The sequence below is a fragment of the Vombatus ursinus genome, unplaced genomic scaffold (genome assembly GCF_900497805.2).
Source record: "Vombatus ursinus unplaced genomic scaffold, bare-nosed wombat genome assembly UNPS02014773.1, whole genome shotgun sequence".
NCBI lineage: Eukaryota > Metazoa > Chordata > Mammalia > Diprotodontia > Vombatidae > Vombatus > Vombatus ursinus.
Window position 1 is genome coordinate 26,498,477 of NW_020954551.1, and position 12,957 is coordinate 26,511,433.

Here is a 12,957-nt window from a genome sequence, read left to right on the forward strand (position 1 = left end):
TAATATAATATAATATAATATAATATAATATAATATAATATAATATAATATAATATATAGTAGTATAATGTATAATAATGAATAATGATCACTGGATGATTCAGTGGATAGAAGTCTGTCCCTAGAATAAAGAAGACCTGAGTTCAAATCTGTCAGACACTTATTAACTAGGTAACCCTGGTCAAGTTACTTGATCTTTACCTGCCTCAGTTTCCTCATCTGTAAAATGGGGATGATAAAAGCACCTACTTCCCAGTGTTGTTGTGAGGATAAAATGAATTATTTGTAAAGTGTTTTGCAAACTTTAAAGCACTATATACATGCTAGCTATTATTATTAGACAAATGTCTAGATAGACAGATGATAGAGAGAGAGAGATGACAGAGATTTGAGATATAAGATAAAGACAAATAGATAGACAAATAGATGAATTCATATGTACAATGGTCCCCTACGTGACTATAAAATCCATGAGTGCAGTCTTATCTAAATATATCTCCACCAGGATTTAACACTGTGCTTTCTGCACACAGGTTTATAACAAGTCTTTGCTGTTTTCAACCAATGGGGAAACTGAGGCTCAGACAGAATTCATGTTGCTTGTTTGTGTCCTCTCCAGCCTGCTCAGATTAGAGATGCTTACTGCTTATGTCAGGTACTGATTCTTCTCTTCCTGGCCCTGCCTCTTAGAATCTCTTCAAAGCTCGGCTTTAGGCACCTTCCACATGCAGCCTTTCTAGGTCCAGGTCCTAGTGGCTTGATCTACAAAATTGCCTTAGATTTCTTTTTTTGCATATCTTATGTCATTACATATGAGCACATTGTTTCTGCCTATAGAATACAAGCTCTTTATATCTCCAGTACTTGGTATGTAGTAGGCACATTAAAAAAAAAAAAGATTGAATTGATTTCTTCAGTGTTGGTCCAACCTCGACCAACATAGATCACAAACTCTAGACAATTTAGTAGAAATTTTTTTTTGTAAATTTCTTTGGCTGAAAAATTCATCAATTTTTGTAATCAACCTACTGATGAGCCTTCTAAAATTTAACAAGTCTAGGCCTCAAACAGCAGACATACAATATATTTTCATTAACATGTGGTCTACCTGAGAGTAGAGACCATGTTTTTGCCTTTCTTTGTATCCCCATTGCTTAGCAAAATGCCTGGCACATAATAGGTGCTTAATAAATGTGTATTGGCTTGACCTGAATTTCTGGGACCATACCTTGTATGAACTGCCAGAGCTTATGTTGAATAGATTTGGCCCTCCAGAATACAGGTTCCATTCAATTCTCAATCAATTAATCAGCATTTATTAAGTGTCTACTATGTGCCAGGCACCGTGCTAAACTCTGGAGATACAGAAAGAAGCAAAAGATAGACCTTGCCCTCAAGGAACTTACTATCTACTAGAGGAGTTTATAATCTAATGGGAAGCATCAGAGTGGGACTTTAGGGGAGGAAAGTGAAGAATGCCTAGTGCTTCTATTAATGATTGCCTCTTTTTGTATTCATAGTAAGCATTTGATAAATGTTTGCCAGCTGGCTGACTATTGAACAGTCTGCTACCTGCCTTTCCTTGCTTAAAAAAAGTAAGAGGATATTCTTTTTAAAAATCTGTCATTCATATTTATTGGAGAGGGAAAAACCTTTAAACCACAAAAATAAACCTACATTGTAAAACTTTTTTCCTCACAGAGCTTGAAATGGAAAGAATTTGGCCCAGCAGCAAAAATTGGAGATCCTCACAGATATTATCAAAACCACACACTCACTTGTGTTTGCATCTCAAATTGAGCAATTCCACACACCCCAGAGTCATGCCAAATCATGATAACAATGCTGTTTGCTTCTAACCATGATTACAAAAATCTTTTCAGTTAAACCACTCTTGTTATTCAGTTCAACTATCCTCTTGATAAACCAAGGGAGAATTCTTCCTTTGCCATTATCAAAGTAGAAGCCTAGAATCCTTCATAGATTTAGTACTGAAAGGACCTTAAGAGGTCATCTTGTCCAACACTCTTATGTTATAGATAAGGAAACTGAAGACAGAGAAGTAAAATGATTTTCCCAAAGTCACACAGGTGATAGGATCACAAATGGAGCTGAAAGATACCTTAAAAGTCATTAAGTCCCATCCTCCAATGTACAAAAGAAGGAACTAGGCACAGTACTCAGATGCCTCGGTGGGATGATGTAGTGATACAATATTCTAGGAATACAAGGTCCTACTAAGCTAAAAAGACTTCAAATATAGTCCAATTAAGGGATTACATGTCAGTTATCCAAAGCCAAGTTCACCTGGGGTGTCAGTGGCAGAGGCAGGATTCAAACCCACATCCTTTGATTCCAAATCTACTGTTATTTCTTCCTTGTACCATATCACTTCCCAATATAGTTGATAAAGGAAGGTCAGACGAGACTTAGTACAATCTTTGATCTCTCAGCAGAGGGTCTGACCAACACTAAACCCTATCTCAGCTATCTCTCCAATCTTGGCCTGGTTACTTTGAGGAAGAATAGTTAATCAAAGAAAGTGGAAATGATTTGTGCTAGCCATTAAAGACTTTGAAGACATGGAAACCATGGTTACATGGAACTAGGTCTCAGGAAGAGAATAGGTTGTTGGGTTTAAAACATGAGTTCCTAACTTTTTGTGTGTCATGGACCCCTTTGACCATCTGGTGAAATGGCCTTTGGAGTCTTCAGAATAATGTTTTTAAATGGATAAAATAAAATACACAGAACTACAAAGGAAACCAGTGATATTAAAATACAGTTATAATTAAAAAAAAAAACAAGTTTACATGGATCCCATTTTAAGCATTACTGGTCTAGAAGCTCTTTTATGTCTCTAACTCATACTCCGGAATATCCACATTAGTAGCATTAAAAGGGATTGGGAAAGGCTTCTTCCTATAGAAGCTAGGACTTTGGCTGGGACTTAAAGGAAGACAGGGAAGCCAGTAGGCAGAGATGAGGAGGGAGAACATTCCAGGTACAGAGGACATAGCCCGAAAAAATATTCCAAGTTAGGAAATGGAGCATCTTGGGAATGAGGAATAAAGTCAGTCAATGGATTGTAAAGATGTGCATAACTAAAAGAACATTGGACATGGAATCAGGAAACACCTGACCCAAATCCTGCCTCTGACCTTTACTAATGGTGTGACCATAGATAAGTCATAACCTTTCAGAATCTATTTCCTCATCCATAAAACAGATCATTATGCCTACAATACCAACCTCATGGAGGTTGTTTTGAGGTTTAAATGAGATTATGTATGCAAAGTACTTTCCAATTCTTAAAGTGCTATTTAAATATCTGCTATTGTTACCAGGGCCAAGAAAGAAAAAAAAAACACTTTAGGAATATTTACAGGATCTGACTTTATTTCCCTAATATCTACAGTACCTCAATTAAACACAGTTGGAAAACATAGAACCATGGGAAATTCAGGGCCCTTTGCTTTACATACTATGTTACGGTTTCAGTGTGGGGAAAACAGTGAGAACTCCAACAAGTGCCTGGACCTCAAAGAGCCAAGTTAGCTCAGACCACACAGACTTTAGAGGTGAGGTGGCTATCCTATGAGGCCAACCCATCTTAGCCTGCCCATGGAAATATGACCTTTCAATGCTTCCATCTTGATCATAGATTAGGTTTCTGATCTAAAAATAGACCTCTTGGATAAATGATAATATATTATCTTATTTGATCCTCACAACAACCCTGAGAAGTATGTGCTATTATTATACCTTTTATATAGATGGGAAATTAAGGCTAAGAACTTAATTGACTTGCCCAGCATCAACCAGTCAAGTAACTCAATAAACATTTTTAAAGTGCCTACATAGGTAATTTCTGAGGCTGGATTTGAACTTGTGTCTTCCTGACTCCAAACCCAATATCTCTCTATTACAAGCTAGCTACCAAAATGAGGAAGAATGTCAGCATTAAATGGCCTACATAAAAAAAAAATCCCTGTTCTTTGTGTTTATTCCTAAAGGGTAGTGTAAGCAGGTTAACATTATTGGATAACTGGTCCCAAATCCATGAATGACCAAAAAGATGTATGTACTAGCTGATCCTTTGGAAATGTGAATCTGTTCATGTTTCAGGAAATTGACCTGAGAACCAAATCAATCTAGTAGGGTCATACAACAAACCCAAAGGTACTTCAAGTGGAGTGAAAGATCTAGGTTCTAGGCCTGCTTCCCCCAGGTGATCCTGGGTTAGTAAAGGCCAATGAAATGGATTACTGGTGTGTGTGTGTCCTGGTTTTCCCTAGCAAGGGATAATGACCATTTGAAATCCATCATATTTCCATCCCTATTGCTGGGGATGTAGCTGATTGTAGTAATTTTGCTGATTATCACAGCTACCCACAACCAGTGTTCTATCAAATATGTATTCCTTCCCAATAACACCCCCATCAAATGCGTCATAGCGTACTGCTCCCTGAGGCTAGTTAATGATATGTTCATCTAGCTTAGGGGTCGGAAAACTATGGCCCACAGGATTGAATCCAGCTCACCACCTGTTTTGTATTGCCTACAAACTAAGAATGGCAATTCTGATCCCTAAGCTTGTTGTTAATGGATTTCAAATGTATTAGCCCTACTAGGTAACATGTTCATTATACCAAGGGCCTTCCAAAGACACTGTTTTACCACAGAAGGAAGGATTCTCTTATGCTAAGAATTCCAGGCACCATTACCATCCCAGGGGCGATATTTGAAGGAAGACAGATCCTTAAGCATTCTTCAAATTATATCACATAAGCAGTTACCTACATTTTCAGAATGCTAAAAGCAGCAGATATTTGCAAATTCCAGGAAGGATCAGTCCATGTCTTGTTTAAACTCTGTATCTTCCCTAGTACCTGTTCTCTCTACATGCAGTATAAGCTCAATAAATCCTCACTGGATTAACCTTAAAAATCGCCTAGACCAATTCCCTTTTATTATAGAAATTCCATTTGATGCCCAAATAAGGTCATATGGTTAGTTCCTGGCAGAGCTGGGACTAACAGCTAGGCCTCCCAATTGCCAACATGCGTATCCTATTACACTTTGCTGTCCTTCCTTTCTGCACCTTATTAATGGGATAAATGTCCCAAATCTAGATAGAGAGGGGTAGTCAAATGCAAGGCTCTAACAGACTCAGGTTCAGGACACTGGCCACATGTGAAGCAAGACATATGTATGACAATCCTATCACTAAAGGAAAAATTAGAGAGGAGATACCAGACCGGTTCAGAATTCTGAGACAAAGTCAGAGTCCCAAACCAAAGTCCAGGAGACTTTGTAGGTCAGGAACCAAAGTAAAGATTCAAACAACGGGAACAGCAAGAGAAAAGAGAGAGCTGAGATATCAGAATGAAAAGACAACACAAGGAAACTACTGTTGAGCCCAATGAAAGCATGGAGATCTCTATCTCATTATAGAAGCCAGGAAAGAAACGCCTTGAAATGGGCCTTACAAGAACTGATTTTACCACTGGTCCAAGAAGCCTTCAAGCAAGGAAACTGGTCAATCAATCCTTCAGGCTGGATAGAGATAGGATTTCCAGCCCCAGCTCTGCCTCCTCACTAGTGTGAGGCTAATCTTATCCCTTTGGGCCTCAGTTTTGTTATACTAGAAATTAGAGGGTTAGACTAGATCAGGGGTGGGGTTTTTATTTGTTCTGTAAAGTTTGGATTCAGTCAAAGGGCCATACTTGAGGACTTAGAAGGCCACATGTGGCCTCAAGGCAGTAGGTTCCCCACCCCTGGACTAGATCTTCTCTAAGACCCATTCCAACTTAAAATCCTGTTAGTCTTTTGGCTAGTGCTGAAGTTTCCCCACAGACACAGTCCCATGAGCCAAAAAGACATAGGAATAAATGTGGTGAATATTAAAAATAATACTAATAAGCCTGCTAGAGTATACCCTCCAATTCATAGCTTGAGTTCCATGAGACCCACCCTCAATCTTCAGTCCTTGGTTGTGAGAGCAGGTGCTCATTTTCACAGATGCTTCTGCTGCTGGGGAGTGTCACACTTTAGCCTATTCTGGCGTACCCTTGGGGAATGTACACCATGACAGAGTGGAGGGCCCGGGCTTCTTGGTGAAGAGAGACTTGTTATTAGTAATAATTTTACAGGAGATTCCCTGGCAGTCAGCAATGAATCACAGTTATTCAACCACAGTTGAATGATTCTAACACCTTTGTTTTTACATAGTAACAGATTTTTTAAAAAATTGTTTTCCTCCTTTAGTACAAATGCATCTGTGATTGACAAATCACATACACAATGCACACATTTTGAATAAAATTAGGTGTTTAAAAATCACGTTTTAAACCTGAGTCAACCATTAATTTGCTCCCTTAGGCACTCAAAATTTCCCTCAGTACATTAAAGTCTACAGCCAATTTTTAGTTTGTAAGGATACTGTGGTGACTGGTGACTGACAGAGAAGATTAAGAGTACATTGGAATCAGGGAAACCAAAACTGTCTGAGGGAGCCAATTAGAAACAAGCTCAGAGATGCTTTCTCTAGTAGAAAGTTTGTCAAGGCATTGGCTCAGACACAAACTTTCCTGTGCTAACCCATTACCTCGGGAACTTTTTTTCTTGGTTTCAAAATTCTTTTCTTACATAGGGTATTTGGGTCTCATTAAGGACATTGGGGTGGGAGTGGGGAGCAAGATAGATAATGAGATTCAGAGAACTAAAATTTCACCATTAGACCCAAACGTGAGCATCCTAAAAATAAATAAATAAATGATTTTAGTAAACAAGAGATAGTAAAAAACATAACATACAGGAAGTTAAGAAAGTCTTAAAATTGAAAAAAAAAATGAGAAAATAGGAAGTTAGCCCTAAAGATAAGACAGTGCACAGTTGAGGAAGAGCAGGTGATGCTGAATAGTGATAAAAATAAAACTGCTACTTCCACTGGGGAGTGAAATGTTTGGCAAACAGAAAGTATTGTAGTATAGAAGGGCCGGGCCTAGCAAAATAGTGAGGTGGGTTCAAGCCATCTTTTGCACCCCAATTCTGATTCCCCTGAGGTGCTTCATAGCTGCATGCTGCCTTCTAGATGGACAGGATCTCCCCAGGGTCTGGATCTTTCCCTTCTTCATCCTCACCCCCCAGTCTAAAAGGATTCCTTCTAGACCATGCTCAGTGCCAGGTGATGCTGGAGAGTGAAAGATTAATCAGTGAACCAATCCAACCTAACGGTAGAATGTTACTCAGCCTAAAAACCAGCACCTTTATCCAACCTGTTTTAATGAATGGAGAGTTTAGTTTCAATAAGATCTGGATTTGAGCCCCACCTCTGACGCATGCTACCTGTGGGACCCAGAGCAAGTCATTTAACTTCTCAATGACCTAGGAATCTCCAAGACTGTAAGATGCAGAGCAGAAACAGAGCTGCATTGGTGGAGAGCATTTCCTCACTCGTAATTAGAACTTGGGTTTTCTGAGTCCTAGCCTTCCTGCTAATATCAGGCTGCCTGTCTGTATCTGCTATGGACCTAGTTATGTTCATGTCTTTCTTCCCCATTAGAATGTGAGCTCCTTGAGGATAAGGGCTTTTTTTACCTTTCTCTATACCTCAGGCATTTAGCACAGTGCCTGGCCAATAACGGGGCCAAGGGGCCGCTAAGTGGTACAGTGGATAGAGCACTGGGCTTGGAATCAGGAAGACTCATCTTCCTGAGTTCAAATCTGGCCTCATGCACTCACTAGCTGTGTGACTCTGGACAAGTCACTTACTCCTGTTTACCTCAGTTTTCTTATCTGTAAAATGAGCTGGAGAAGGAAATAGCAAACCACTCTAATACCTTTGCCAAGAAAACTCCCAATGAGGTCACGGAAGAGTAGGACATGACTGAAACAACTCAATAACAACACTTGGCCAATAGTGCACACCTAGTAATGCTTGCTGACTGACTGACTGAGTGACAACAATTCCCATTTCCTACAGCATATCTCAACTGCTTATTGGGAAGTGAGTACAAAGCTACAGATTAGAGCACAGATTCTTATACTTTTGGTCTCAGAATTCCTTTATACTCTTAAAAATCATTGAGAAACCCTGCTTCAAAGAGTTTTTGTTTATGTGGGTTATATCCATTGATGTTAGAAATTAAAATGTATTAGCATTATCATAAAAATAGTTTCGACCTCACAAACTCCATTAAAGGATTTCATGGACCGTCAGCGTACCATTGACCATGCTTTGAGATTAGCTGGGCTACTACAACTGCTGCATTGAATTTGGGTCTTTTTCTCTCATTTCACTAGATCGTGGATGTTGGGGTGTGAGATACCTCTAGGATCATTTAGTTCCATTTCCTCTTTTTAAAGAATGAAACAGCAACAGCAACACTAAAGCCGATAGACGTGAAATAATTTCCTTAAAGTCACCCGGGAATTAAAAAGAAGAATTCAAGAGCAGGTCTTCTAACTCCAAATATATTAGTCTTTCCAGTCTATCACAATCATTTCATAGTAATTGTTACTTTTTTAATCAAAGCAATATTATAATCAAAGAGTTAGAGTTGAAAAGGGACCTGAGAGGCTATCTAATCTAATACCCTCATTTTACAAAAGAGAAAACTGAGTCCTAGAAAAGTTAAATGTGCTTAACTTTTGTTAAGCTTGCCCAGGTGCTCTGACTTCAAAGTCAGAGATTTGTTCAGTTGTTTCGGTCATTTTTTCAGTCTTGACCAAATTTTCATGACCTCATTTGGGGTTTTCTTGGAAAAGATACTAGAGTGGTTTACCATTCCCTCTCCAGGTCATTTTATAGATGAGGAAACTGAGGCAAACAGGATTAAGTGACTTGCCCAAGGTCACACAGCTAGTAAGTTTCTGAAGCCAGATTTGAACTCAGGAAGATAAGTCTTCCTGACTCCAGGCTCAACACTCAATTCACTATACCACCTGGTAGCCCCGGTCAGAAATTAGCTAATTTGATAAATCATAGACTTCTAGGATCTTAAACTTGAAAGGACCTTATAGGTCATCTAGCCCAAACTTGTCAATTTACAGATGAAAAGCACATGACATTCAGAGATGCAAACCATGGAACTCAAAGCAGGACTGAGATTTTTGATCCTTGGATCATTTACTGTGTACATTAGACTTGGCTCTGAATGCTCCTTGGTTATTTCCCAAAATCAAATCCACTCTCAAAGAATTTGTCATCAATGAGGAAATGCAAGGTTATATCTTAGGGGTGGAAGGCACATACCTATTATAGGAGGACCTCTGCCAGTTACTAGATATGTCACCAAATCATGCTGAGCCTCAATCTTCTCTTCAGCAAAATTAGAGTCTTAACCTCAACAGCCTTGAAGCTCTGGACATACAGGGTGAGCTCAGATTAAGAACCCTGATAGCTAGTGGCTGCACTCCTGGGGTGGGGGAAATGGAGACACTGATTGCTGACTATAAAACAGGGGACCCAGCAACAGAGGGATAGCTGTGAGAAAACCCCTTCCCTTCTTTCTCCATAGCAGCAGGACAGAGATTTTCATTTTGTTTTCATTTCCCAATGCTTTAAGCATGAATGAGACAAGGGAGTGAGCTTCCTCCAGGCATGATGCCTGTGTTTCCCCATCTGGGAGGAAGTTGTTTACAAAGTCTCTGGAATGGTTTGGGTTGGTTTGATGGAATACCCAGGGGCCTCTTGTTATTTACGCTCCCATTCCAGGGGAGTAGCAGCTGCAGGCAGCCTCTGATATACCCAGTCTATCCATAGCTGCAGAAGCAGTTAGGGCAATTCACCTGTGATGTAAGAGTGAACGGCTACAAAGGATTGTAACCACTACTAGTCCAGTGTCCCAGAGAGATTACAAAAAAAAGAAAAAAAAGCACCTATATGTGCAAAAAATATTTGTAGCAGCTCTTTTTGTGGTGGCAAAGAACTGGAAATTGAAGGGATGCCCATCAAGGGCTGAACAAGTTGTAGTATATGAATGTAATGGAATGCTATTGTGCTACAAGAAATGATGAGCAGGATACTTTCAGAAAAAAACTGGAAAGACTTACATGAACTGATGCAGAGTGAAGTGAGCAGAACCAGGAAAACGTTGTACATATTAACAACAGCTATTCTCAGCAATACAAAGATCCAAGCAATTCTACAAGAACTATCATTAAAAATGTTATCCACCTCCAGAGAAAGAACTGATGGAATCTGAATTCAGATTGAAGCATACTGTTTTGCTACTTTATTTTTCTTGTTTTTTTTTTTTCCTCTGTGTTTTCTTTCACAACATGACTAATATGGAAATATGTTTTACGTGGGAAAAAAAAAGTGAATGGCTATATACCCCTCCATCTGCTGGATGGCTGAACATCTCACTAAGGCACACCCTTTTCCCCAGGATAACAGTTATAGCACAGGCCTGAGCCCCTTACACAGGGTTGCTATGAGGATCAAGTAAAATAACATATGTGAAATTGATTGTTCAATAACATTTCACTTATGGAGAAATCATAAGGACTAGGTAAGTTAAAGCTGTTAGGGTGGCTGAGGCCTCCATGAGACTGTTTGCAAGACCTCAAGTTTTATCTCATTTGATGCTGTTACCATCTCGTACCCAGATGGTCAGCTGTAGGATGCCAATTAGAAGACAAAGTAGGAGAGGAGGAGAGAGTGATTTAGTAGAGAAGAATGAGAAGGTGAAAAAAAGTGCCTGATCGGCCCCAAGCAGAGTATAATTATTACTGTCCCCTCAAGGGGTAAAGAACAGTCATGCACAATGTCCCAGAGGGGCCTGGACTTCCTATTATGTTTATTAATCATCTTGATGAAAATGGAAAGCCTGCATTGATTAAATTCACTAATGATCCTAAACTGAGCAGGAGAGTAAATTCCAGAAAGGATGGATTTATAAGGCAAGTAGGAATATTAATCAGCTCATCTTCTCAGAACCTGGTGGAAATAAATGAGATGGGATTTACTATAGATAACAGCATTGAAGTACACCTGGAGGGAAATGATAATGAGCCTCGATTCAAACGAGGAAGCTGCTGTTTAGGAAACAATAATGATAAGAAATATCCAAGGCAGGAAGTGAATAATAAATTAAGGGAGGCTCAAAATAAAATCTCATTACAAATACCAATTTTATTCTCTGCACAGCTGGGCTGCGGTGATGCAGGGCATAGAATTGGAGAAGGTTAAATTTGGAAGGGACCTGAGAGATCGTTTGTTCCAACTTTTTCATTTCAAAAAGGAAGGAATGGAGGCCCAGACAGAGGAAGTGACTTGTCCAAAGTCACATAGAGTCAGGGACAGAGCTGGGTCTAGAATCCAGATCTCCCAAGTCTTGAGTTAAAAGCTCTTCGCTTGCCACATCAGAACTTGCAACTTTCATTAAAAGGGGATTCAGTTTAGTTTCCAGCTCCCCTACTGACGTGTGTAGGGAGGGATCTTTGGCCACTCTAGTAATATCCCTGTAGTCCAGGCTATAAAATGTAAAATATTACAGGGAAAAAAATCAAGTAATCAAGAGAATCAGACCAAAATGTATATGTCCTTTAGGAATTACATAAGGTATCTTAAAATGAACAAAGTTTTATAAAGATCAGTGCCCAGCTGAGTTCCCCTCCTCCTCCTTGCCCCACTCTTCTTATTATTAGGTTCGTCTGGCCTCTGACACCAATTGGCTGTGTGACCTTGGGCAAGCCACTCTCACTGCCCTAGACAACTCTCTACAATCCATCAGTCCATAAATATTTATTAAGCTCCCATTAACAGGCACTTATTATGCTAGGCATCATGCTATTCTCTCTACGAATATAAGTTGCAGAAAATTCCTGATGCCAATGAAAGAAACAGTCCATTTGCTAGCCCTATGTATATGTGAGGATGGACTAGGACAAATTGAGTGTGCAAAAAGAGCAGGACTGATTGTGAGCAAAATGGTGTGGGTAAAGAGGGCTTTGTTAGACTTCTTGTCTTTTGGACTCTTTTCTTCTTCATTCTTTCTTCCCTCCAGCACCCTTATTCCTGGTCCCCAAGATGGTGCCGGTTTGCCCCTCCCAGGATGAAGCATCATACTCCAAACCTTTCTCCATCCCAACTCCCCACTCCCTAAACAGAACAGGATGTCCTATTCTGAGATAATCAAGTCAGAACACTTGTAGGATAAGGATTAGTGCATTACGTTGAAAATCAGCCCGTGCCATGAAAAGAGGTCTAGATTTGGAGTGGGTAGGGTGGGGGTAGATATTTGGGAGTTAGCTGGCCTCTCTGTACCCCTCAAATTCTACTTCAAAGGCATCTGCCTCTTCCATCTCTGTCTAGGGTCAGCCTGGGGAGCACTACTCACAGGTTTGGATTAAATGTGTGCTTCCTGACAAACACAGAAAGTGAAATATCAGGGCTTCTTCCCATTCTTCCCAGAAGCCAAATGGGAAGCATGGTGACAGAAGTAATAGGTCACTTTTTTTTTTTAATTTCCCATTTCCATGGGGAATGCTCATTGAATTTCTTGTTGTCTCACCACCTGGCTCAGCAGAAACCCTGGCACTGAGTTGACCAGTCCAAAGGGGACAACTAGTCCGTTTCAAGAAGGCATGGCTGCATTTTCAGGTTTCAAGGGTCCTATTTGCTTCAAAGAGAAAGAATGGAAATGTGCCTGAGTATCATGGCCCACCTTAACTACACTTATCTCTTGGGGTAAATAGGGGCTGAGATAATTATCCTGTCAGAAAGATGGGCCATAGTAAAGTCTGGAACTTTTCTCAAGTCATATATAAGTGACTTAACCAATCCTTGCCTTTAGTTCTTGACTCCAAGATGACATTCCATCCATACAATCAATTAATAAGCATTTATTAAGCACCTACTATGTGTCAGGTACTGTTCTAGGACCTGGGGATACAAAGAAAAATGAAGCAGTTCCTGCCCTCAAGGATCTCATATTCTATTGGGGG

General features: G+C 39.8%; 1 protein-coding gene across 6 annotated transcripts in view; it reads right to left on the reverse strand.

The window, feature by feature from the left end:
• The window catches only part of IL5RA (interleukin 5 receptor subunit alpha), a 51,411-nt gene that overhangs the window by 11,029 nt on the left and 27,425 nt on the right, over positions 1-12,957 (reverse strand). The window contains exon 11 of one of the 6 annotated variants that reach the window (XM_027863937.1): positions 10,831-10,948. The exons of the other annotated variants lie outside the window; for them this stretch is intronic. Within the exon in view, the coding sequence (XP_027719738.1) occupies positions 10,929-10,948 (20 nt within the window). The 3' untranslated portion in view covers positions 10,831-10,928. Of the gene's footprint in view, positions 1-10,830; positions 10,949-12,957 lie in introns of those variants that run through there. 6 annotated transcript variants of the gene reach the window in all.